The sequence below is a fragment of the Chaetodon trifascialis genome, chromosome 7, assembly GCF_039877785.1.
Source record: "Chaetodon trifascialis isolate fChaTrf1 chromosome 7, fChaTrf1.hap1, whole genome shotgun sequence".
NCBI lineage: Eukaryota > Metazoa > Chordata > Actinopteri > Chaetodontiformes > Chaetodontidae > Chaetodon > Chaetodon trifascialis.
In genome coordinates, this window is record NC_092062.1 from 1,072,149 (window position 1) to 1,099,269 (window position 27,121).

The 27,121-nt window shown below is 41.5% G+C and overlaps 1 protein-coding gene across 4 annotated transcripts in view; it reads right to left on the reverse strand.

Moving 5' to 3' along the window:
• Positions 1-26,918, reverse strand: part of cnot10 (CCR4-NOT transcription complex, subunit 10) — a 32,103-nt gene extending 5,185 nt beyond the window's left edge. For 2 of the 4 annotated variants that reach the window (XM_070966138.1, XM_070966139.1), the window contains exons 1-13: positions 26,708-26,918; positions 25,114-25,205; positions 21,577-21,738; positions 21,293-21,443; positions 20,623-20,759; positions 20,147-20,230; positions 19,979-20,062; positions 18,605-18,722; positions 17,115-17,264; positions 15,963-16,165; positions 14,752-14,873; positions 13,421-13,600; positions 11,899-11,979 (exon numbers count right to left, since the gene is read on the reverse strand). In XM_070966138.1, coding sequence (XP_070822239.1) covers positions 11,899-11,979; positions 13,421-13,600; positions 14,752-14,873; positions 15,963-16,165; positions 17,115-17,264; positions 18,605-18,722; positions 19,979-20,062; positions 20,147-20,230; positions 20,623-20,759; positions 21,293-21,443; positions 21,577-21,738; positions 25,114-25,205; positions 26,708-26,723 — 1,580 coding nt within the window. In that variant the 5' untranslated portion in view covers positions 26,724-26,918. Of the gene's footprint in view, positions 1-11,898; positions 11,980-13,420; positions 13,601-14,751; positions 14,874-15,962; positions 16,166-17,114; positions 17,265-18,604; positions 18,723-19,978; positions 20,063-20,146; positions 20,231-20,622; positions 20,763-21,292; positions 21,444-21,576; positions 21,739-25,113; positions 25,206-26,707 lie in introns of all 4 variants that reach the window. The other 2 variants (XM_070966136.1, XM_070966137.1) reach the window with 1 other exon arrangement.
• Positions 26,919-27,121: the final 203 nt, after the last annotated feature.

The following is a 27,121-nucleotide window of genomic DNA, read 5'->3' on the forward strand; positions in this document are numbered from 1 at the left end:
ATTTAAACATATTTTACAGTACAGATGGCTATGCCATTGTTAGACAATCGAGTTTTGATTTGTAAAGATCAAAAGACCATTGGTTTTATGCCCTGACATCTGTCATTTACATATTCAAATTCAGTGTAACTGCCTGGTACTCCTTTATACTTGCCTGTATACTGCTTTTCACTCTTTCACTGACATTGCCAATGAGTTGTAATATGTAGTGCTGATACCAATGCAAAAACAATCATGAATAAGTTAGTGCGCATGTGTCGACCGTGCATGCTTACTTATTGCAGTCACTCCTGTTGTTTTTTGACTTCTCCAGTGCATTTAACACCATTCGTCCAGCTCTACTGGGTGACAAGCTGACAGAAATGCAGGTGGACGCCCCCCTAGTGTCCTGGATTGTGGGCTACCTGACTGGCAGACCACAGTATGTGCGCCTGCAACACTGTGTGTCAGACAGAGTGGTCAACAACACTGGGGCCCCACAGGGGACTGTCCTCTCTCCCTTCCTCTTCACCCTCTATACCACAGACTTCAACTATTGCACAGAGTCCTGCCATCTTCAGAAGTTTTCTAACTCTGCGATAGTTGGATGTATCAGTGAGGGCAATGAGGATGAGTACAGGGCTGCTGTGGACAACTTTGTCACATGGTGTGAGCAGAACCATGTGCAACTAAACGTGGCAAAGACTAAGGAACTGGTAGTGGACCTGAGGAGAACCAAGGCAATGGTGACCCCTGTTTCCATCCAGGGGGTCAGTGTGGACATTGTGGAGGATTACAAGTACCTAGGGGTACATATTGACAATAAACTGGACTGGGCAAAAAACACTGACGCTCTCTACAGGAAGGGCCAGAGTCATCTCTATTTCCTGAGGCGACTGAGGTCCTTCAACATCTGCCGGACTATGCTCAGGATTTTCTATGAGTCTGTGGTGGCTAGTGCTTTTCTCTATGCTGTTGCGTGCTGGGGCTGCAGGCTGAGGATGGCGGATGCCAACAGACTCAACAAACTGATCTGCAAGGCCAGTGATGTTGTGGGGATGTGGGGAGTGTGACTATCTGACGGTGGTGTCAGAGAGGAGGATGCTGAATAAGCTACGGACTATCTTGGACAACGTCTCACACCCACTTCATGATGTGCTGATCAGGCACAAGAATACTTTCAGTGAGAAACTCATCCCACCAACATGCAAGACTGAACACCACAGGAAACCATTCCTGCCTGTGGCCATCAAACTGTACAACTCCTCCCTCTGAATGGCCCTTGTCTCAGTATATATATTTGTTTAGTTATCTGTATATATATTTAGTTTTTTTATATATACATATATTGTTCTCTTTTAATTGCAATTACATGTTTACATGTTTATTAGTGCTGTCAATCGATTAAAATATTTAATCGCGATTAATCGCATAAATGTCATAGTTAACTCGCGATTAATCGCAAATTAATCGCACATTTTTATTTATTCTAAATGTCCCATTAATTATCATTTTAATACTGTTATCAACATGGAAAAGTGGACAGGCTTGCTTTGTGCAAATGTTTTTTATTGAAAACAACGTGTAGTGTTATATTTCACACTAACATTCTCACTTTGAGCAGTCATTCACATTTGAATGAATCAAATCCCACGCATTTTAACACTGTCAATAAACAGATGACAAAAAAAATAAATGCTTGGTTACAGAAAAGCCCCTTCGACAACCCTTTCTAAGGGATCAAAACAGGGTGATACAAGATAAAGTTACAAAGTGCACATCATTGTAAACTAGGACTCAGGCTATAGTGCAGTTAAACCATGGCTTAAACTTTCCTTTCTTAAGTTTCCTCTGAACATACAAGCAGTCAGACTATAATGCTCTTCTGTTTATTCACCAGAGGCTTATCAACCAAGCCTCTTATTTCTCTCCAGAAAGAATGAACATAACTTGGCTATGGCTGCAGCAAGCTTGTTCTTAGTTGCGGTATCCATATGCCTCTGTCCAAGCTTTGGTCTTGTCAGTCGACCCATCTGGAAAATTTTTGAAACTAAACTTTCTATTCAGAATCTTGTTCGCATCCATTTCGGCGTTTCGTGCTTGACATCCGCCTACACTTTCACAGCTAGCGAGCAGGTGAGACCAAAATGCATGGGGCGTGCCCATTGTTTTGTTTCCGGTTTACAATCGGATCCTGTAGTTTTTGTAACGTTACAAGCAGTGGCCACAGCTTATAAAAAACTACAAGTTCACTAGGTCACAAAGAACGTTAATCGCGCGATAAAAAAAATGACGCCGTTAAAATTGATTTGCGTTAACGTCTTAACGCAATATTTTTGACAGCACTAATGTTTATCTCTTCTTTCTCTTCTATATCTCTTCTATTCTCTGCTTCTAATTTCCCCTGGAATCAATAAAGTATATTAGATTCTGATTCTGAATAGGGATGAGTCCTCCTCCTGCATACTCTATCCAGGCATCATCACTCATATAAGCCAAATGGAGTATTTCAAGTGTGTGAGAATACGTGAGACAAAAGTGCTGCAAGGGTGAAAGGCCAACTCTGAGTCTGTATGAGAAAAAGGCTTTAGTGTCTCTGCTATTACATTCGGGGTGGGCAGTGTAGAAATGCAGCTCCCTTGCACAGTAATGTGATTTGAGGACTGTTTACCACATTCTCATGTGGCGTGAGATAGGATTGGGCGGTAATCTGGTAATAAGGTATCCCGTGGTATCTAAAAATAGCAATGGTATCAGTTTCATTACCGTCATTAAAAAAATGCTGCGCATATAGGTCTATAGGGGTCTAACATAATTGTAGCATCGTCATAACAAAAATGAAGTCCACTCCGTTCAATGTATCTGGTTGAATCGAGAAAAAGGTGACTGTGCAAAAGTACATGCTACAAAAAGAACCTGAGCAGTTTTACAGGTGTTTTCACACAGGTATGTCCAGGCGCTCATATGGGCACATCTGGGCAGAGTGCCGTTATCTCGTCCAAGCACACGGAGAAACTCCTCTGTTGAAAACACTTTTTCAGCCTTTTTTCTGCTTGCTTTCATATGATACCGGCCTTTTGTGGTCTGCGTGAAGTGATGAAATCAGCAGATGCAGTGCCTTTGACGTGTGCTATTTTCGTGCTTTCATTACATTCACATATAATTACACATATTACACATATTTCGTGGGGGAATGAATTATGTTTCTTTTAACTGGGTTTCTCTTCGTCATTCTGGTATGCTACAAGTTAGGACTGGTGCTTCTTCGTGTGAGCATTGACCGTCTGAACTGCACACATGTCACGCTGCCCTGCAAAGTGACTTTTAATTAGTCACAGTAATACCGTATACCCCGGTAAAATGTGGGGAAAGTTTGATGGTATCAAAATTTGGATACCGCCCAACTCTACCAACTATCTTCCTCACCAATGTTCGGTCTTTGCCAAACAAAATGGACGAACTCCGACTTTGGATCACATCACAGAGGATGTTTATGGACTGCAACATCAGTTTCAGCGGATACAACGGCAGAGCACTCCAGTAAGACCAGGGGCAGAGGACCGTGTATTTACGTGAACAAAACTTGGTGTTCAGACTGACTGTTATCACTGGTAGCCACTGTTCTGCTAATCTGGAATACCTAATGATCAAGTGCAGGCCTTTTTATTTGCGCAGAGAGTTCACATCCACTGTGATAACTGCAGTTACATACTCCCGGATGCTAATGCTAAACTAGCAATGAAAGAACTGTATGTTGCTATGCACAAACAACAAACTGCATACCCTGATGGAACGTTTAAAGTTGCTGGAAACTTCAACAACTCGAACCTGAGGACTGTTCTCCGCAAATTTCACCAGAATGCCTCCTGCCCCACCAGAGGAGACAAAACCCTGGACCATGTCTATACAAACATTCCTTAGGCTTATAAAGCCACCCCCCTCCCCCACAAGGGACAGTCTGATCACCTCTCATTGTTCTTACTCCCCAAGTACACACCACTCATCAAACGTGTGAAGCCGTCAGTGAGGACTGCTAAAGTATGGCCAGAGGGAGCGGACACCACACTCCAACACCTGCACAATTGAGAGCATCCTGACCAACTGCATCTCAGTATGGTACAGCAGCTGCACAGTCTCCGAGCAAAAGCCCCTGCAACAGGTGATGAAAACCACCCTGTACATCACCGGTGCCCAGCTAACTGCCATCGAGGACAAGTGGTGTCTAAGAAGGGCACACAGCATCAGCAGTGACAGCTCCTACCACAACCATGGACTGTTTGCCCCCCTCCCATCTGGTAGGAGGTTCAGGAGCCTCCGTTCCTGCACCAGCAGGCACAGGAACAGCTTCTTCCCCAGAGCTGTTACCCTGCTGTACTCTATCCACCAGCAGCGCCCCCTCCAACCCCCACCACCCTCCCATTGATTGACACGGACACACTCTCTGACTACCTCGTTGCCCCCACTCCAATCCTCCCACCACCCTCCCATAGACACTGTCACCCCCCTCTTCAACCCCAAGAGACTACAAGATGAACATTTGAACTCAGTCCATGCTATACTGCACATGTCACTTCATTTTATATACCTCATCTGTTAATTTATACTTTTTACTTTTACTGCACTACCACTTCCTACCTGTTGTACTTGTCACCTGTTTACATACCATGTTGCACATGTCACTTGTTTACATACCGTGTTGCACATTTCACTTGTTTACATACCGTGTTGCACGTTTTTATGGTTTAACTGAAATCACTTGCACTACCTGCACCTAACTCATGTTAGTTCAATAACTATGACAACAGTACTTTTTTAGACCTTACTTCCACGTCTCCACGACAACAACAAAACATGAACCATTACTCTTCGCTCACGACTATCTATTCCCTTGCACATGCGGAGTGGGAAACAAAGCACATAACAAACTCCCCTTTTTTTCATTAAAGAAAAACAGTGCAAAGAAAACATTTCCCTTTTTTTGGGCGCAAACAGATAAACAGGTTTAAAGTCTCAGCTTTAATAACTAAAGTTGAACGGTAGAAAAGTCTTTGTTGTTTAGTCCATCTTAGCCTTTAAGCTGCCATACACCTTCGCTGAGAGCACTCAGCAGAACAGTGCAGATGTCCCCTTCCCTGTCAAGCAGTCAGTGAGCTGGTCCTTTGTTGACCACATGATCTGTTGAATAGTCCCAGAGTTGATGAGCTCCTTGATACTGCTGATTTCGAGTCTGAGTCTCTTCTCTGTGACTGATTTGGTGGATCTGACAGCATCAAAAAGAGAGTGATTGTCTGTTACATATGCAATGGGCACATTGTTGCATATACAGTCACCTTTGTTGAGCTCTGAGTAGAGTGTAGTTGCACTGCACTGTCAATGCCTGCATTGTCAATGCCATCTCCAAGTGCCAAAGTCTCTCCTGTTAAAGTGCTTTGAACAACTCTCCTGATCCCCTTTGACTGCCAGCATATAGGTGAGAATCTTCCATCCTCTCCCATAAGCATGATTAGGTGTCCACCTTGAGTGCCTCCGTCTGGAAGATTTCCCATGGACGAATCACTGAACACCACCAGTTTTAGGGAGCTGTGTTTTCCTAGGTACTGAAACTTCGAAGTCACTTCCTCTGATTTCAGTTTATTAGCACAGTGCAAAGTCTGAAAAGTGGCATGCTTTGTACTGAACGCCAGGGTGGATATGTCACACATTATGTCAGGTCTGCTCTGCCTTGTCACCCACAGTATTTGGACAGTCTTCGACTTAAGCATATCAGTTTCAGTGTCTGTTAGGGGGGCCTCACGCTGTGTGGCTCTGGTGGGGTCCACAGGAATGGGTTGGAGGTTTTTTATGTACATACATTGTTGCACCTGTATTTCATCCTCCACAGAGTGAACCTCTAGTCCAATATAGCTGAAGCTGTTGTGTTCCTCCCCAGATAATGTCATCCACATGACAAGCAAGGACTCCCATCACATTGCAGGAGTCATCCAACCAGTAGAACACTGTCGGGTCAATTTTTGACACAGTACCTCCTGACTGCTGCATAATGTCTTTCACCCTGTTGTACCAGTACAGAGAAGTGTCTGCTAGGAGTAGAAGAAGAAGAAGAAGAAATGTACTTTTTATTATCACATCACACAGACAGTAAGTTGTACACTACACGCCATGCTTCCCGTGAAATTATTTTCTCCGCATTTATCCCATCCTCGGTCTGTCAATCCTCTGTGGCAGAACAGAAGCGGTGGGCTGCCAGCTGCCAGCCGACGCCAGTGCCCGGGGACCAGTTCACCTTCGTCACCATTGGTCAGGTGGTGATCTTCTTGCATGTTTTTAGTGGGGGTTATTTAAGGAGGAAACCCCGGGTGAACACGGGGAGAACATGCAAACTCCACTTCCCTTTTTTCCTCGAGCAACAGGCACCGAAGGCATGGTGGAGGACATGCCACCAGCGCCCACAGCGGGATTTGAACCGGGGATCGTCTAGCTGTGAGGCAACAGTGTTACTACTTGTGCCATTGTGCTCATAAACTAGGCCATAAACACACTTTTTCAACTTCCACAGAGTTCCTTTGCTCTGAGCTTCTCGGGGAGGCCGAATGTAGACATTTTGGGTCAACTCTTTACCTTGTAAAAAGGCTGCTTTAATGTCCATGGAGTTCAGCTGCCATATACAGCCATGATCGTTTTTAGAGACTCTGAGGCACATGTGGGTGAGTCTTTTGGGAGCATCTCTGTGTTCATTTCCTCAAAGCCTCTTGCAACAAGTCTGGCTTTAGGTACAACACCATCTGGTGTCGCCTTGAGTGTACACACCCACCTTGTAGAGATGCTTTTCTGACCTTCATCTTTCACCTCTTCAAACACACTGTTCTGTTTCCAGTTGCGGAGTTCAGCGGATTTGGCATACATGAAGACATCATCATTCACAATCAGTACGTCCTCTTTACGGCAGTCTTCACACAACTCAGCATGTTCAGATGGAACCACTTGAAGATTGTCTACTTGTCCTAGGTCCACTGATTCAGTTGTGCAAGCAATTTCATCAAGGTCTGTGTACTGTAAATTGTACCAGTTTTTGTATGTTCCAGTGGCCTTTCCTTCCTGGCTGAGAATTTTTCCAGTGTGTCCTAGGCCACTTCCACTGTCTGTTTATGTAACTACTTGTCCAGTTTTCAGCCTAAGTCCTTCACAAGCAGTATTTGAGTGTGTTCGTCATGCGTCAGATAGATAGATAGATAGATAGATAGATAGATAGATAGATAGATAGATAGATAGATAGATAGATAGATAGAGCATCTTCATCATTTGGGGATGCCTCTTCCTCATTTTCATTTTCAGTGTTATGGTTATTTTCACTGATTCCAGTTTCTGGTAATGTGGCATTTTCAGTTTGATTGACCCTTTGTCCCAGCATACCTTGTGAGCCAGCAACCTTTCGAAGTCTGGATTGATGCACACAAACATGTGTGCCCCCGTGGTGAACAAATACCACCACACCATCTTGGCCAATGACCACACCTGGACCTTTCCACTCTGTAGAATCCACCCACTTGTAGTAAACCTTATCCCTGTTTCGCATTGGTCATCAGTGGGTTGCAGTTGTTTACAAAAGGCTCTTCGGATCCTCTCAGAGCATTCTGCTTCTGTAAATGCTCTCCTTGTAGCATGTAATGCTGAGATGTGCGGGGCTATCCAAGTAGCCATGCTAGTCCCTTCTAGAGCTGGTGGTTTATCAGTGAGAACTGACAGCAGATTTGGGTTCTGTCCTAACAGTAGCTTAGGGCTGGGTGGTATGGCCTAAAAATGAAATATCCGATTTTTTTTTTTTACAAAAAACTTGAATTACGATTTTTTCCGATTTTTTTCCTACTTTATAAAGAAGACAATAAGTACAAATGACAGAGATAATTCAAAACAAGTTTTGCTTTTATTTTATCAAAAACTTAAGGTAACCCTATTTCCCTCTGGGAATTAAAGTGCAAGCTGTTCTTTTGTTATCAAAAAGGTTTGTTGGTTGTAGCGGTCTTAAAGTCGTAAAGGTCGTAAAGGGTGGCATTTCTCCCACTCGGCGGGATGCCTCTGTTTTAGATGCTGGAATAAGTTTGTTGTGCTGCGATGGGCTTCAGACCATCTTTGCAGCATGCAGTCACCTGTTCCACGTCTGTTGCTGCAAACCTAAACCAGTTCCATACCACTATGTAACGAGCGTAGGTGCAGGCGGAGAGGCTAGCAGGATTAGCAGTTAGCAGAGGCTCCAGTTGGTGAGTTAGCTCAGAGAGTTGACAGGCGGAGAAGTTGGGATTTCACTCAACAGTTTTATTCTATAATATTGAACATCAACCATACAGAACCAGGTCTCCACAGCGCTAAACATAAATGTCTTGTAAGACGTAGACAGCACAACCAGCACCAACTCATTACTCATTACTCGCTCTCATTAGCGACAGCCATGTTGCTGCTGTGTGTGTGTGTGTGCATTTCTGCGAAAGAACCAAAAGGGAAGGGGGGAGGGAGCTCCTGGCTACGGAAGCTCCTGGGGGCAAAAGGCGCGTCGTAGCAATTGGAGAAAAAACTCAAATTTATTATTATCGTCCACAGCAAAAAATTTGAATTAATCGAAAAAAAAATCAATATATCTACAGTAGCTGGTAGGGACTGTAGCCATGCACATTGTGCATAGAGTTTTTTGCCATTAGGGCCCAGCCTTGGGCTGTCTTCCAGTCACATCTGTTGTCTCTCTTCACTTTCAATAGGATTTCAGAGAGGGTTTGATTATGCCTTTCTAAGACACCATTTCTCCATGGGCTATAAGCTGCAGTCGTTTTCACTTCAATGTCGAAGTTTTCAGTAATGTCCCTCATTTCTTGGTTGTTGAATTCACCCCCATTATCAGTGAACAGTCTACATGGAGGGCCATGAACACTTATCCAGCAGTGAATAAAGTGCTTCACTATCTCCCTGGGTTTCTTGGTGTAAATATTGCTAAACTGAAGCGTGTGAAGTGGTCAATGGTGTGCAGATACCACACTCCTGGTTCTAGGTCATGTAAATCCATAGTTACAGTTTCATTGTAGGTTGAGGCCATGGGTAGACCTACTGCTGGCTTTTGCTTTGGTTTACTGTATCTGATGCATGTCTCACATTTCTGTACAATATCTTTCAGAATTGTGGCGTACTCCTCATCAGTATTACTGCTCTTTTCAGTGAAGTTTTGCTTAGAAGCAATGGGATATCTGTTAGGACAACGTCTGTCTCAATTTGACATCTAGTCTGCACTATCACAGCTGGGATTTTCACTTTCTTTGTGGAATGGACAATTTTCCCATCGCCAAATTTGAATGGTCTTGCACTTTTTATGTCCTTCATTTTCAGTAACTCATCCTATCCTAATGATCAAACCATCTTTCGCCACACACTGTTCTGGTGCAAGCTGTGTCAATCACAGCAGATCCCAAAGACTCTACCATGAAAATCTCTGTCAGACTGTGTGTCTTTAGACAACAAATTAATGTTGCACTCTTCAACATCTGACAGTCTTTCATCTTCTGTTAGTTTTGCATGTTCATTTTTGAGGGGGCAGTCCTTTTCCCAGTGAAATATGCTTTGGCAGACTGCACATCGTGTTCTCCTACCATATCTGTCGAGCGGATTGGTGCCTTGAACAGCTGTTTTGACATTGCTGATTTGACCTAATTTCTCTCCTGCCGGCAAACTTTGTATAGTAGGCAACGTCAGCTCGATCTACGCTCACCTGTAGTTCACCAGTGCCCCTCTGTGGCATATTATCACCAAATATCCTCTTCAAGGCAGCTTTCTTGTTGTCAAACGTGAGACTTCGACAAGTGGTAAGCGCCAACTGTTTGTCCTTAACATTGAGTCCCACGGTGTCTAGCAGCTTGAATGCTAACACCGCATCCGGAAGCTCCATTTTAAACTGGCTAATTCTGTTGTACCTCCGTTCAAACTCAACAATGTAGTCCACCATCGAAGCACCATTTTCTCTCAAGATCTGGTCAAACTCTGTGTATGCCTCGTAATGGTGGTCCTTTTCCTCTTTCAAAAACACAGAGTCCAGTTTCATCAGAAGTGTAGTCATTCCATCATCTTTGTTCAAATCACCTGCGGCTATTTCCAGCGCACTGTTGCTCACTCTCCCCATTAGTGATTAGGCGACCGCCAAGGCCTGCTTCTTTTTATCCAAGTCGGTAACCAGTCTCCAGATTTCGACCTCATTTTTCCAACTTTCGCAAGATTTCTTCTCATCAAATACTGGTGGAACTTTATAATTACCAGCGGCCATCCTCTGCTACCATTGTTAGTTCAATAACTATGACGACAACTGTACTTTTTTAGACTTTACTTCGTCTCCGTCATGAGACTAAAATTGAACTTTTCGGCCACCAAGGAAAACGCTATGTCTGTTGCAAACCCAACACATCCCATCACCCCAAGAACACCACAGTGAAACATGGTAGTGTACGTGGCAGCATCATGCTGTGGGGTTTTTTTCAGCAGCAGGGATTGGGAAACTAGTCCGAGTTAAGGGAAGGACGGATGGTGCTACATACAGGGATATTCTTGAGCAAGACCTGTACCAGTTTGTGTGTGATTTGAAACTGGGACAGAGGTTCACCTTCCAGCAGGACAATGACCCAAAGCATACTGTTAAAGCAACACTTGAGTGGTTTAAAGGGAAACATTTAAATATGTTGGAATGGCTTAGTCAGAGTCCAGACCTCAATCCAATTGAGAATCTGATGTCAGACTTGAAGATTGCTGTTCACAAGCGAAAACCATCCAACATGAGGGAGCTGGAGCAGTTTTGCCTTGAGGAATGGGCAAAAATTCCAGTGGCAAATGTGGCAAATTCATAGAGACTTACCCAAAGCAACTTGCAGCTGTAATTGCTGCAAAAGTTGGCTCTACAAAGTACTGACTTTAGGGGGGGGATAGTTATGCATGCTGAAGTTTTCTGTTATTTTATCCTTTTTGTTGTTTGCTTGACAATAAAAAATCTTCAAAGTTGTAGGCATGTTCTGTAAATGAAATGATGCAAACCCTCAAACAATCCATTTTAATTCAAGGTTGTGAGGCAACAAAACATGAAAAATGCCGACGGGGTGAATACATTCGCAAGCCACTGTATCTATCAACCATACATGTAGGTACCCCTCAGTCATACACATGTGACATCCCACCCCTACTGAACTGCATCATACCAACACAGTTTAAAAACAAGGACTAGTTCAAGACAAGATGATGGTCACATAAATGGTAAATGGACAGTATTTATGGAGCGTTTTTCTAGTCTTAATGACCCTCATAGCACTTTTGCAATATGAGTTAGCATTCACCGAATTCCACACATTCGTACACTGGTGGATAGGTGTCACCTGCTCATTACAACTTGTAACGTTCACACACACTCAAACACTGATGGCACAGCATCAGGAGCAATTTGGGGTTCAGTATCTTGCCCTTTGACATGTGGACTATAAGTAATGGGGAAGGTGAAATGTCCCACCGGTGACTTCAAGGAAGTTTTCTGTTTTTCTGTCATCTCTCACTCAGTGGCATGGCCATGGTGTCAAGATGAAAAGTACAGCTGCAGAATACAGGTGAGCTACACTGTGTGGTCTTCAAGGTGTTTTTATTTTTTTTCTTCAAACACATACTGGGTGCATTTAAGTAGGTGGGGTCAGAGGGCAAAAAAATACTGGGAGTACTGCTCACCCTCCTTTCGATTCGGATGATCAAAACTGAAAGCTAACTTTGATCGATTTCGAATTGAAATTGTGACACCCTACTGATAACTGTACCAACCTCTGGGTTCTACAGGTTATTTAATGTTCCTAAATAATGATTGATGTGTCAGCTGAACTGAAGAGAGAAGAGAAAATGAGAGGAGATGAGAGGTCTCAGTACCTGAGGTTTTCTACCTCCTGTTTACGGAGAGGAGATGATGGAGCTGCAGACAAGAACTTATCAGCCTCCTGTCCTTTCCCACTGCAAAACACAAAATTTGAATCCGGTTTAAGCACTCCCAATGTACTTGCACTGGAAAAAAAGGACATACAGTTCAACAAGGACAAAAAACACAAACAAAACTGAGCAATAAGTTCCTGATCCAGATCCTGAGTAGTAGTGGGGTGACACTGGGGAGAGGTGAGAGTGGTGCAGGGGGTGTAAATGGTTATTCAATGTCCAAAACAGGGCTGGTGATATTGATGGTATTGATGTGGTATCAAACCTACAACAAAATGCATTCAGGTCATCGGCCAGTTGATGGCTCTCAGCTGTGTGGGGGGGTGGTCTCCTGAAGTTGGTAACATCTTACAGTTTTCTCCACACTGATGAAGGGTTGTTTGCTGGTAAGCTGCCCTCCAGCTTTTTGGTGTAGCACCACTTTGCTACTTTAATCTTATTAGTTAGAGTGTTTCTGGCTTGGTTATACAGGACTCTGTCTCTGTATACTGTTGTATGTGCAGACAGTTTTAGTTGGCACGCAGAAGTCCTTACAAAAACTCATGTAAGATGTCACATTGTCACAGTGAGTTCATCCAGATGTTGCAGCAGCCTCAAAAACACTCCACTGCAGTCAAAGCAGGCCTGTGGTTCCAGCTTTGGTCCATCTTTTTACAGTCTTAACGACAAGCTTAGCAGATTTCAACCTCTGCCTGTAGGTTGGAAGAAGATGGACCAAACAGTGAGAGGAGAGGCCCACGGCTGCACAGGGGACAGAGTGATACGTGTCCTTCAATATTGTGTAGCAGTGTAGTGTATTACTGTCCCTTGTGGGACACTTGTGCTCTGTCTGTATTTTGGCAGTTTGTGGCTGAGGTTTGCTCTTTTGAAGTCCTCAAGAACTATGAGCAGAGAGTCTGGATGTTTCTGCTCCCCGTTAGTCAACTGGTCAGGTGTCGTAAAGCCTCACTAGCACAGGCCTGAGGTGGGATTTAAACACCAACCAGAATAAATGAGGAGAACTTCTGTGGTGAATAAAAGGGTTTACATTTTGTGAATATGATATCGAGGTGAGGGCTGCATGATTTCTTCAAAACTGTGACATCTGTACACCAATCTTTGTTAATGTAGTTAATGTAGAAGTAGATTCCACCTCCCCTGGTTTTCCACTAGAGCTCTGTTAAATCGTCTGCTCAGAAAAGGTGAAAGCCAGGTAGATGTAACGCAACGTCTGGTTGGATTTCTGATGTTAGTCCCTCCTCTATTACTTCTGCAATACACAGGATTTAGTATACATTTTCAGGTCTTACAGTATCTATTGGACCTGCTAGTTATTAGTCACTGCTGTTGGCTTTGAAACCTGAATCTCCATTCCTGTTTCAAAACAACGGCTGAGTGGAGACACAAGTGTGTTTTGCTTGTTTGTGTGTGTGAGTCTGTCTGTTCTGTGTGTGTGTGTGTGCGTTGTGTGTTGAAGTGAGACCTGCATGCATCACTGTTCTCACTGCCGCTTTCTGTGCTTCCTGATTGACTGGAGGTCTTGGAGCCATTCTCTGTCTTGGCGTCCTGCTGCTGATGTTCAGGCAGCAACAGCATAGCGTTCCTCAGGCAGATGGCTGCAAACTCCATACTGGCTACTGGGATAGCTGCTGACTGGCCCTCACTGTCCAAACACAAACAAACAAACACAGCTCAGGCTGATTCAAGTCAAGAAGAGCATCAGGTCAAAAAGCACGATTAACTACTTGACCTATTCAAAAAGTGACAGAAAACTGAAGATAATAATAATGAAACTAATAATGAAAATAATAAGTAAACTATTCTAAAGATAACAAGTCAACAATATAAGTTCAACACAAGACAGGAACCCCAGTCTCCTGGGTGAAAGTTCTCTGCTTGACCCATTCATCTACCATGACCTGCTCCCTATGCGATTTGGTCATTTTTAAGTCACTTACAATGATGGTCTAGGAGCAACGTTAATTATGATGTTGTAGAAACAACACCAAGTTGGTGATATCGGACAAACCATTAACTACTAATTAAATATCAGTCAGTCAGTGGTCCAGTAGATATACAGCAGTTTGACAGGTAAAAAGAGTATAAAATGATGTACAAGACATGTAAAATATTTCTGTTGACAAAGTCTTGGATTTGAATATTTCACTCAGTGAAAATATGATATAGCTACAGTGGATATACAGTGACATCCATAGATATCATATAAGAGATATTATCATACAATAGTTTTCTAATTTTAAAGAAAATGACAAGATAGCATAGCAGCGTTTTTTGCTGATCTCAGCTCCAACATGATGCATTTTTACCCTTTCAGACTTCCATTGTTTTGGACTAATTTCAACTAGCCCACTCTTGAAATCTGCTTGAGTTTGTCATAAAAACAAATGTTATATAGGTATGGAGAACAATTTGCTGTAAAATTGCATTATAAATCAGTTACATTTCAGCATGTTGGTACAGTATGTGTATTTGGTTCTTTGGACAGAGGCTGACTCACTGTTTTCTCCTGCTTTTGGTCTTTATGCTTCACCAGGCTCTCTGACTCCAAGCTCTAACGTCATGGTTAATGCACTAACATAAGACTGAAACTGATATTTTTCCTCTTAGGAAAGAAAGCTAATATTTCACTAGTTTTTAATAAGAAAACCTAGAATAACTCTTAATAGTGGTTACCATGTCAACAACTAGCATGCACTTCACTGTTGCTTTCTGCTGGATAGTTAAAGTCTAAATCAATGGTTTCTCCTGTGCCCTTCACAGTTGGAGGGTGGACTTGAAGGAGTTGACACTGACCTGTAAATAGTGTTCTGGGTAGACTGGGATGCCAGAACGATCTTGCGATGGTAACCCTGGCCGACAATAGATTGAACTATACCTTTTTTACAAGGTAAACCTTTGCTCTCCTGCTCCAACCCCTGGAAACATAAACACAGAGACCATGAAATGACTTTGTATGGTTTTCTGTTCACCTTTGTGTTACTTTTTAGGAAAGAGCCGTCAATTCAAGGTCACACAATGTAAATGTTCAAACTACGGTTGCACTGATACACTTTTTTTCAGGTCCTGATACCTGTATTTGGATATCTGCTGATACTGATATCTGATACCGATCTGATATCAGTGTTTAATTAAGAGTTTAATTAATAAGCCGTATGCCTCACTGTGTGGAAGAGACTGGGATTCTTTTTTTTTTGAGTAAAACAAACTCAAGCTTGACTTAAACATCGCTCTCCTAACTTTGTAAAACTAAATGTAATGAATAAATATATATACATTTTCTGAATTATATATTATTAAAATAAAAATAATCATGCAGTAGAAACTTGGAAAAAAAATTTTTAAATTAACATGAATTACAATTCAAGTGTAAATCATATAACTGCAGCAACAAGATGGTCAGGAATTAAAATTCAAGTACAAAAGAGTGCAACTGGATCAAATGAGAACAAAAGATAAATATAAAATCAGAAACTAGCACTAGCACAAACAAACAATAAATTAAATCACAATTCACAAGTAGAATAAAGTAACTTGGTAAGAACAAAACATTCAAATTAAACAGGAATCAACATACTTTGTAAATATTTTGTGAAACAGGCACATAGACATATATATAGAATAAAATTTCACTGATCGGATCGAGCTCAAGGTTACTGATCTGATATCAGTTGTGTATCTGGAGCTGCTACAAATTATATTGATATCACTGAAGAAAAATCTTGCTAATGGTAGTTCGTGTAGAATTACTGAAGCAAAACTATGACTATTATTAGATAATATTCCACATTTTCAAAAAGTATTCAGGGAGTGTAAGGTTGTCTTCTTTAACAAAAGATATTAACACTGATGAACTAAGTATTTAAAAAAAAATGTGCAAAACAACAACTAATCTTTAAAATAAGCCAAAAGGAAAATCCAATGAAGCAGAATACTAAAAAAGAATAAGAAAAATACTGAACTATGAAGCTAAACTCAAATCAGAATCGACATCCGGCAACTCATACCCCCTTGTTAGCGGAGACGCAGCACTCTGCGAGCCGCAGCCACAGGCGAGGGTTGGAGTGGTAAACCTGGACTGCCTCCATCAAACACTCGAACGCTGCCAAAGGCCTGCCAATGTGTAGCAGCTGAATACCACAGTTATAGAGCAGCTCATAGCGCTTGTTGGATAGTAGAGCACACATGGGGATACCGGTGAACTTCTTAGCTGTTAAAAAGAACAACAGAGGAAAGGTACTTGTTACTAACAGGGACACACATGCTAACAATCCATCAAAACTGAAGTGAACACTTGACACAATTATTAGAATTCTTTTGATAAGTTACACATACTTGAAAAAATGATTATAATGCAGTTCAGCAATTCTTTGTTCATTTATGTCCCTTGTGTCAAAGTAACCCTCCATCCAAAAACCAGCCATGTGGGTTTTAAACATGACCCCAGTCAAAGTGAAGTTAAACTCATTTCACACAAATGCAAATCTGATGTCCTCTTAGTGGGATCACTCTATGCTGATGGTCTGAGATTTCTGCACACCACCCAATACAATGGAGGTGAACTGAATTTACCTTAAAGTGCTCATGGCATTAGATGATAGTTAAGAAAAAAACGTGACATCTTTTTCTTGTTACTCTGGATAATCCACATACCTTAGTGTCAACAGTTTCGACGAGGCCTAATTCTTTGGTAGAAAGTAGTTAGTGAAAATGTTTCATACAGTGCTGAATATTTTGTAAATGTCAAAACTTAATTCTTCTGAGACAGACATAAAAACCTTGACAAACGAAACCAAGAAGATGAGCATGGAGAAATACCTCTAGAGGGGAAGTGTGAAAATACACTATGCTGCACAAAGTAGCTTGTTGCTTTGTGATGAGACACTGTGGGGATTTTGGATTTTAATTGATTCCAGAATGTGTTTCTGAACTGCTTCTTGGATGTTTTCATGTGATGCTGGGTCAAGTTGAAAACCATTGTAATTACTGTTAATCCAAGATGAAGAGAGCTGCTGTCCTCTGTGAGTGAACAAGCTACCAACTTTTTACATTCACCTTTCAAGCCTACAGGAGATGACTGCTTGATCAGACAGATTAGAGGGATATTCATTTGAAATCTTAGCAGATTCAGATCGGGGACAGTACTTGCTGTGACCTACATTGGCCATCGCTGCCATCTCCCAGCTGTGCACAGGTGTGGTCATTCTCTTGCAGTGCCTTCTTGAAGTAGAAAATTCCGAGGTTATGTTTCCCCATTGCAAAGTGAATGCAGCCAAGATTGTTCCAGAACATACATCTAACGCATTCACCTGAATGAGACAAGTAAGGACATGTGCACAATTCATGAACTAGCACATATAAAACTCATCAAACATGACCACTAAAGCCAGTTACATCTCTAATGAAGACAATGTTTGGAAGTAGGGATGCACATTTTTAATTTTTTTTATGACCGTTAACCGACGCCCTTTAACGATTAATAACCGTTAACCGATAAGATTTAAATGCCCTTACATACTGCCATTCCGACATACCACCATTTAGACATATCACCATCCCGAAATACCGCTATTCTGACACACAAACGTCCCACCATTCCAACAGAGAGAGTCACTGACTCGGCGCTGTTCGGTCCGAACTGCAGATTTACAATGACGGGAAATAGTTAGATTACTCATCTAAAATGTAAAAAAAAACAAGATTTAGATAATTAACAGTACTGTAGGCTTCAATCGTCTCCTATTGCTTTTTAAATTATGTCGAGAGCGAGCGCGCTGGTGATTTCTTTAATTGTGTGTTCTGATTCACGCTTCTGAAATCAGATTTTTAAACAGTTCTGATGGAGCTCAATGTTTATCTGGATGATGTGGCTTCATTCCGAACCATTTTACTGTAAACCTGGATGACCCGCGGCGTGTCTGGAGATAAAAAAAAATAATATTCAATATAACGTGTGTTTTGTGCGTAATTGCGCACAATAAGCTGGTGCTACAATAAGCTGGTGCAACAATAACACGATGCACAAACACATTAAATCCGTCATTTACTGCCAGCTGCAGTGTATGTGCAAAACAGGGGATCGAGTCCCAGCTGACCCGTCCGGGAGAGTTGGCTGCCACGATGTTGCGCGCGTTGTCGTGGACGCATGCGGACACTTTCCCACTAAGTCTCCACTGCATCAACCAGTTTAGCTGTGAGGTTATCAGCTGTGTGTCTACCTGGCATGCTCTGCGTTAACAGGACGGCAGAATTAACTTTCCAGTACTCATCGATATAGTGACATGTAATTGTCACGTAGCTCTCTTTTGTGAGCGCGGTCCAGCAGTCCGCTGTAATAGCCACGTACTTACGAACTCGACACGCCCCCATGAGTTGACTGACTTACGTAGCTAAAAAACAAAATTGACCGTTAGTATTAATCGGTTAACGTTCCTGTTATCGGTTACAGTTAACTGTACAGTTAACTGTTAACTGTACAGTTAACTGTTACCTGTTACAGGTAACAGTTAACCATGTGCATCCCTATTTGGAAGCACTATTTAGTCAATGAATAATCTGAAGCACGGTGTCAAACAAAAACTAGGTGTATGGCTTTTTGACAACAGGCTTATCATAGGAAGTCATCAAGAGGGGGTGCAGCAGTTGTCACCTGTCTTGATGGGTCCAGGATGCTCTGCAATGTTGGAGCTGTTCAAAAGTTTCACTGCTTTCCGGTAGTTTCCTCTCAGGTACTCAAAATTACTCTTGAGGAAAAGTGAGGGTGCAGACTGGAAGAGGGGACAGGAAACAAGTCAAAGAGAGAACACAACATAAACATGAACAAAGCAACAGCTGATTGCTGTGAATAGATGCTGAGAAGGACCTGTCCAATACTAATGGAAAAACAATTCTAATGGACAGTGCAAGGCCAATGGATGTGGAAATGTAGCCAGAGAGCTTCATAAGCAAATGGTTTGAGAGTTAGAGCTAACATAAGTCGTTACAGAACTATGGGAATTTACAATTTTCATTTATTCTTCTCAACTGTAAAATTAGCATCATCATAACATCAGCCACTCATCAATACCTGAATTCCATTGGACCAGTGATGTGTGCAGCATGTGCTGAGACAATGTTCATTTTGCACCATTTGAATTGTAAAAAAAATCATCTATTTGATTTTGACAATTAATATTCAATTGTGGTTAAAAAAAAACAGTACCAGAAATAATTCCTTAGAGTTAGATCTGAAAAGATTCCAATGTTGTACACTGACAGTGCGCAAACAACCAGAGTGTTACATTGCAGGCTGTTTCATGGCTGCCAGCTGCAGTGGTCTTGTTCAATACTGAAAAAAACTCAAAAATTATTGTCTTCATTAGTCAACCTGGACAAAAAATAATAAGATAATATGTGACCAGAATTCCTCCCTTTGTCCGGTACACTGAAGTGTGTGGAACTGTGCAATTGTGCACACAAGATCATTTCACTGACTGAAAAATATAATGTAGGTCAACCTGAAACTAGCACACAATAGGACATTATTTCATTTATTTTGTATTGTGTAGGTAAGTAGATCTTTTAAAAGACGTTTATGTTGAAGACATGCAGTCTTCTACATGTAGACATGTACTATGTCTCTTGTACTGGTTTTCCTTCTCATGGACATAATGCGCAATTTTATAGACATGAGGTTTTTTTTAGAAGGTACATTCAAATTTCACTTTTGGCTAATTTTAACAGTGCTAGTTTACACAGTGGTTGAACTATGGCAGTACAGCCTGACAGAATTTCAGCATGCTGCACATCACTATGTCTGACGCAGCTGCATCACATCACTTTTATTTGAGTTTAAATTTTCTAGTCTGTAAAAGTTGTTCCTTATTTGTTTTTAATCTGTGCAGTCAAGAATTCAAAAGCTCCTCATTATTCTCGCGGCTTTTTAAAGGAAATGATGAGTTCCAAACACATGCGTATCTCATATATTATCACCTCCCAGTTTGAACCAGGTGATGAAATAGCATAAAGAGAGACTGAGACTCACATTCCCCGCTGTGTTCATCACTGATTTGATCTCCCTTTTACAGGCCTTGGAGGATTTCATCTGGATGTAGGCTCTCACTTTGTACTGTAAATTAAACAGTCAATTACAGTGAACAGGATGGAGACTGAAACACAGAAACAGTGGATGCTAAAATCAATGAGTTCTTGCCTGATGCATCTTTGACTTGGCTGCCTCAATCATGGCGGTGAACTCTGCTTTTTGGTTTGCTCCATCTTTGTTAGAACTGTTGTTCTGAAATCAAGCACAGCATTCAATATCAAACTTTATTTATTTCTATCAAACTTTATTTTCTATTTCTAGAGCTATCTGAGCTGCTCAAAAGGGATTTTAACAACCTTTTTAGCTTCTTAAACAACTGTGGTAAGTCCGTTTTCATTAGCGGTCCTCTCCCACACTGTCCCATCATGGAGCATGGCGCTTCAGCAAGCTACTCTATCTAAACACTTGGCTACAGTCCGCCTGCAGAGCTTTTAACGTTGGTTTTATTGACAATTTTAATTTAATTTATTTTCTTATTTTAATTTTAAATTTAAGTAAAATGTTACCATAAATTATATAAAAATAAGAGCACGTTGTGCGAAACTGGAATTTTATTTTAATGACAATGTAGTGTAGTGAGGTACCTCTCCTTTGCAGTTCTTGTTGCTTCCTTGTACAGACAGTTTGTCCAGCACGGCCAGCAGATGGAGAGCCTTCTCTGGCTGGAAGGTGAGCAGGTATAGGTCCACCAGCAGGAAGCACACAGCCTGAGCAAACTTTTCTTCTAGGACAAATAAGACAATGACTCCATGCCAAACTCAAAGGCGATACACAAACCCTTAAAAATATCAATATATCATTGTTATCTAACTCCAGTAGAGAAACAGGACTGAGGTCAAAACATTTGATATCTTCCGAGCGGTCTTGTTAATGCTATCCTTTCTCAAAATCACAACCACATTTCCCAGAAATCCTATTAATTTACACAAGCAACCATAAGCCACTGGATGGCTGGCATGCCTGCATGGTATTTTTAGAAATTTTAAATATTTTGGGCCAGGTCCAAGTCAAGTCTCAAAGACCTGTGTTTATTTGGTTACAGAAACTTAAGCTCACACATCCATGTTATGATATCCATTATCAGTATCATTTTTTAGAAGGCAAAACTACACACAGCAGTTTCCAACATGGCTCAACGAGTCAAGTTCTCGTCAGCTTTTCCCTTCAAACTCTAGCTGTAAATTAACTGCTCTCAATGTTTTGTGTCATATACAATACTAAACTTTACTAAAACATATGTAAACCATAACATACCAAATGGTTCCAGAAACTGATAGAGTCTCTCTCCTATGGAGATTGCTTCAGAGAACTGACGCATATGATAGTGGATGATGGCTTGATTATAGTACAGCAAGCTATTTTCAACATCATCCAACCCATCAATGTCATCTGCTGATGTGTGAACCTAAAAGATAAGGAAAGGATGTGTGATGAATTCCAGGATAACATGAAGCAAGTTGCTGTGTTTGTCTAGAACTTTGACTGTAAATGATTCAACATGAACTGAAAACATAAGAGTAATACTTTTCGGCAGTTACCTGGTTCTTCATTGCCATTAGACTCTGCTTCAGAGTGCCTGTGGTAGTCTGACCGCTTTTGTAAAACTCTACAACAGCTTTATTCATGGCAATCTTGTAGTCCTCTTTGTTGAGCTCCTGCAGGGCTTCAAGGTGTTTGAGAGACTCATTGTACTTCCCAGCCTGTGAGGAACACAAGGGTCCTGATTCACCAGACTTGCAACATGCAATCTACAATTTGCAGCAAGCTAAAAAATCTTCTCGCATTAATTTTAAAATGTTTCAATCTAATCAAAACAAAGTCCATACTTAGACCAATTAATGAGCATTTGAGAGCCCTTTAGTACTTGCAAGTTTATTGACAATGCAAAGCTTGCAAACTGCTTTTATGAAATAAAAGTACAGCATGGATACACTCATGTTACATAAGTGTTTAAACTACAAAGGATTATTCTGATTGTTCTGACATTGATTGTTTGTGATTGTGTGACATCATGGTCAAGTGTTTCCACTCTGCTCAGAATCAGAATGAGCAAGGCAGTTAGTCAGACACAGGAAAGGTGGTGAGATTCCAGTAAATTTTTTCAAAATAGAATACCCTGTGCAGACTACTGTTCATACATCAACAATCAAAACAGACAAAAAAAACTTAAGGAAACAAGCAAGGCAAATCGCTCCGCTTCTGAAACGTTCCCCTTCTGAAATGCACTTGGTAAGATTTGAAGCCACGTGGAAGGCGGAAAAAAACACGGCGCAGACATAAAGACATGCAGACCCAGTGGAAAAGTTGGTTGAATTTGCTAAGATTACTTGCTGCCAATGACTTCTGACTCTCAGTTTAGCACACCAGACTTCAGCCCCTTTCCTACATTATACGTGAGTCTGTAACAAGCTGTAACATAGCCTCTATGAGTGACCATTACAAAAGTTACACATTTCATGTCATGATCCATTTTACCTTAACAATGCAGCAGTGCCTTTGGAGAGACAGCGAGAGCTAAATAAAACTGTATTTTTAGCCAGTATTTCGCTGCTGTTTCACTCACATACAGCTGGGCTCCCATTGACTGTTTGAACCCCGGCTTCCCATTTCTTGTTAGACAACTCTCTCAGCAATGCTAGGGCTGGGTGGTATACCGGCTCACACCGGATACTGGTGTATATTTTTGTTATGATATGAATTTTTAATATACCGCCACACCGGTGTATGCGATTACACAATGTCCAGAACTTTGCGCCACGCGCAGTTATATTCGAGCTCCAAAAAAAATCACTGCTAATATGTCCTCCTATGACTCTGCGATCAATCACGAAGGTCCTGGTTGTTTACATAAAGAGGAGGGGGAGGACTCTGCTGAGCAGCTCGAGGTGTTACTTTACTGTTTTATTACGGTTTTATTTGCATTTCGTCCTTTTATGAGAGATAAGAACATTAGCAAGCAGAAAAAAAGGCTGAAAAAGTGTTTTCAACAGAGGAGTTTCTCCATATGCTTGGATGAGATAACGGCACTCTGCTCAAATGAGCGCCTGCATATACCTGTGTTAAAACATCTGTCTTCCGGATGAAAGGAAAAAAAATACCGCTATATACCGTGAAACCGTTCTAATTTTGAAAAATACCGTGGTATACATTTTTGGTCATACCGCCCAGAACTAAGCAATGCAGTTGGGTCAGAAGCCTTAAAGGTACTATATATGAGATTCAGCCACTAGTTGTCGCACTAGGACCAGCATCTCAGACCAAAACAAATGGAGGATCAGCTTAGTCTGATGGTTTCAATTGAGGGTTTCAAGTCTCTGCTTAGGATGCCATTACTCCCCAACATAGAAAAAAGTTGTTTGCTGCTATATTAATATTTAAAGTCTCATATATAGAATCTTGGCAGGCAAAACAAGGTAGGAACAATGTCAACTTTACCAAGTGAAACAAACATGCTAACTAATTTAACATAATTCAATCATTTAAAACACATCCGGAAGAAAGCAAGACTAATGTACAAACCTGATAAAAACTAACACAACAACCACCGAGAAGTGACTAATATTTACATTTGAAGGACAATGTAAAGTACATTATTCAGAGTTTAGGCCACTTCAGAGAGGAAGACAGATCGTATACAAAAACTAGTCCATGCATTCGTAACTTCCAGGTTGGATTATTGCAATTCTTTACTATCAGGCTGCCCCGATACCTTGCTGAATAGTCTCCAGCTGATCCGGAATACTGCAGCACGTGCTCCAACAAAAACGAGGAACAGAGATCATATTTGTCTGATATTAGCCACTCTGCACTGGCTCCCTGTAAAGTTTAGAATAGAATTTAAAATCCTCCTCCTTACTTACAAAGCCATAAATGGCCAGGCACCTTCTTATCTTTAAGAGCTCATAGTACCTTATTACCCCACTCGAACACTGTGTTCCCAGAATTCAGGTCTACTTATGGTTCCTAAAGTCTCAAAAAGCAGAACAGGAGTCAGAGCATTTAGCTATCAAGCTCCTCTCCTGTGGAACCATCTTCCAGTCTTTGTCCGGGAGGCAGACACTGTCTCTACATTTAAGAGTAGGCTTAAAACTTTCCTTTTTGATAAAGCTTATAGTTAGGGCTGGCTCAGGCTTGTCCTGGACCAGCCCCTAGTTATGCTGCTATAGGATTAGACTGTTGGGGGACCTCCAAAGATACACCGAGCTCCTCTGTCCTTCTGTCCCTCTCCATCTGCACGCTCTCATGTCCTACCACGGCGTGTTACTAACTTAGCTCCTTCCCCGGAGTCTCTGTGCTTGGTCGTCATGGTTCCCGTGGATAGTGGCTGAATCTGGACTGTGGATTACAGCTGCGTCTCCTGCCTTGGCCCTGCCTGACATCCACTGCAACTGCTACTGCTGTTATTACATCCACTGTCACTGTTACTGTGATTGCATTTCTGTCTGTCTGTCTCTCTGTCTCTCTTGCTCTCCCTCTCTCTGTTTGTCTCTCTTTCTTGAGGCAGATGGTAGCCCACCCAGAGTCTGGTTCTGCCCGAGGTTTCTGCCTGTTAAAAGGAAGTTTTTCCTCGCCACTGTCGCCAAGTGCTTGCTCATGGGGGAATTGTTGGGTCTCTGTAGATAAAAGAGCTTGGTCTGTACCAGCTCTATATGGAAAGTGTCCTTAGACAACTTCTGCTGTGATTTGGCGCTATACAAATAAAATTGAATTGAACTGAAATTGAAAATTGAATTAAGTTGGAATGCCATCCAGCCTGCATGTGCTGACATGACTTGTGGTGTGTTCACACGTTTCCAAAACACAATGGAGACCAACCTACTCAAAATACTCCCATCCATAAACAACCATTTGAACATTAATATGATCCTGGATATAACTTTACCTTTGAGATAGCAATGTTATGCGTTTTGGAAGCTCTGATGGATAGCCTTGCATTCACTCTCGGCAGTTTAGATTTTTGAAGACATTTTATATTTTCTCTCATTTTACATGTTTTCCTTGACTGGAAAATTGGTCAACAGTTTTCCAGGATGCATGGGGAACCCTGATGTTAGGAAAGAAAGGAGGTGATTTACCAAAAACGCTTCATATGCACTGGCTGCCACTTCTTTCTCTTGGTCTGTCATCCCAGGGGATGATGAGCTGTCGTGCTTGGCCTCATTTTGTTCTGATCAAAATGAAAAAGAGAGAAAAAATTCAAAATTGGACAACATTGGTCTCCAAGCTTCTTAAAGGTGATAAAGGTCTCCTCCTGTCTCCAGTTAACAGCATTTTGTTGTTGCTACTGTCATAAGAACACTTTCTTTTCTTGCACTTGTTGTTTCTACCATAAACTGCTGAAATTTTGACCCTGCAGCATTATGCATTGCAAGATACAGATGTGGTTATAGAAGTTAAAAAAATGAAATGACAAGGGCGATAACTGTCTGAGAGAAAGGTAAAGTGCTGTCAATATTCAAAATATGCTGTGCACTTACACTGATACTACATAGTTTAGTTTTAGAAGGGCCATTTTCCAAGTGGATGAAATACATTTTCCTCCTGAACCTGTCTACAACAATACATTGCTTTGTTTTCATGCCAGTACTACTCTCTGCTTCTCCACATTGGGGGCATGCAAAACTTCTTACCCTTAATGTGTGGTAAGTAAATTTTCCCCACACCATTACACCACCATTATCTGCCTGAATTGTTGACAAGCAAGGATGACAGGATTAATTCTGACACTACCATCTGTATCTGGCAGAGATTCATGACATCAGGCAATGTTTTTGCCCACTGTGGCCTCAGTTTGTTGCTCCCAGCTGTTCGGGGTGGAACCTCTGTAGTCCTCTTTACGGTTTCACACAATGTGATGAGTGACAAAGATGTCCTTATGTGTACTACTGGTGTAATGTGGTTATGAGTAACTGTCACCTTCCTTGTAGCAGTCTGACATCTTATTTATCTAAATACAAAGTCATTTTCGCCCAGAGAATTGCCTCTAGCTAGTTTCTTGTTTTATTTTATTTTTATTTTTTTCACACTTGAAATCGTGCATAAAAATCCAACAGTTTGAGAGATGTTTTATCCACCTGTCTGGCACCAACAATTACAAAGTTCCAGAGACCACATTTCTTCCCCATTGTGTTGTTTGGGCAATACCAACGACCGAACCGTGCATGCATAATGAGAACCTCATTCACAAATGCGACATTTTATGGCCTCGTACATGCTACGCTCATTCTGATATCACCGTGCTAACGCTAGCTAAATGTTAGTCATTAGTTCATTTGTAGTTTGCAGAAGCGCGTGGGTTACCATCTTCTTACTGCTTAATACGCTGAATTTACTCACAACGTTAGAAGCTACTAGACGTGTTAAGGGCAATTATATTTTGCCAATACGAAATCCACTTAAATGTGACTTTTCTGAATGAAGTTTTGCCAGACCGTGACTTCGGGCAACATGCGTCACGGCTCGGCTACCCTTGGACAAGTTCACTCGGGTGTTTAAGATACAGAGCACAGCATAAGCTAATGATCAACTCAGCGTTACGAGAGTGACTCATTTCAAAGCACATTAGCGGTTATTCGACTATACGGATTCAAAAGTGCATCTGTTAAAGGAGTTTAAGATAGCTCAAATTGACCATAACTAGCTATCAAGCTAGCGTTAGCTGACACTCACCCGCATTTTCTGCCATTCCTTGAGTCGTATCTAGGACAGTTACAAATCGGATCTTCGTAGGTAAGATTAGATTAGATTAGATTCCGTTGACCGGCACAGGAAACATTAATACGACGCGTGAAGACTTAATATTTAGTCTTTCACACAGTAGATGGCTAGCAAAAATCTGCCTAGTCCGCTCTTAACAGATTCTTCTTTGCTGTTTGCGGACAGTTTGCAACCAACGCGTTATACCGCAACGACGCCCCCACCTGTCATGAACATGTCAGGAAAATAAGGTTTGATTAGTGATTTCGGAAGAGCATTTTACAACATGTGAAGGCGCTTCAACACGTGTACATTGCCCGTAGTGTAAATAATTCCGTAATTGATTCTTTAATGTGCTTTACAGACCTTTGTATTATGACTTAAACT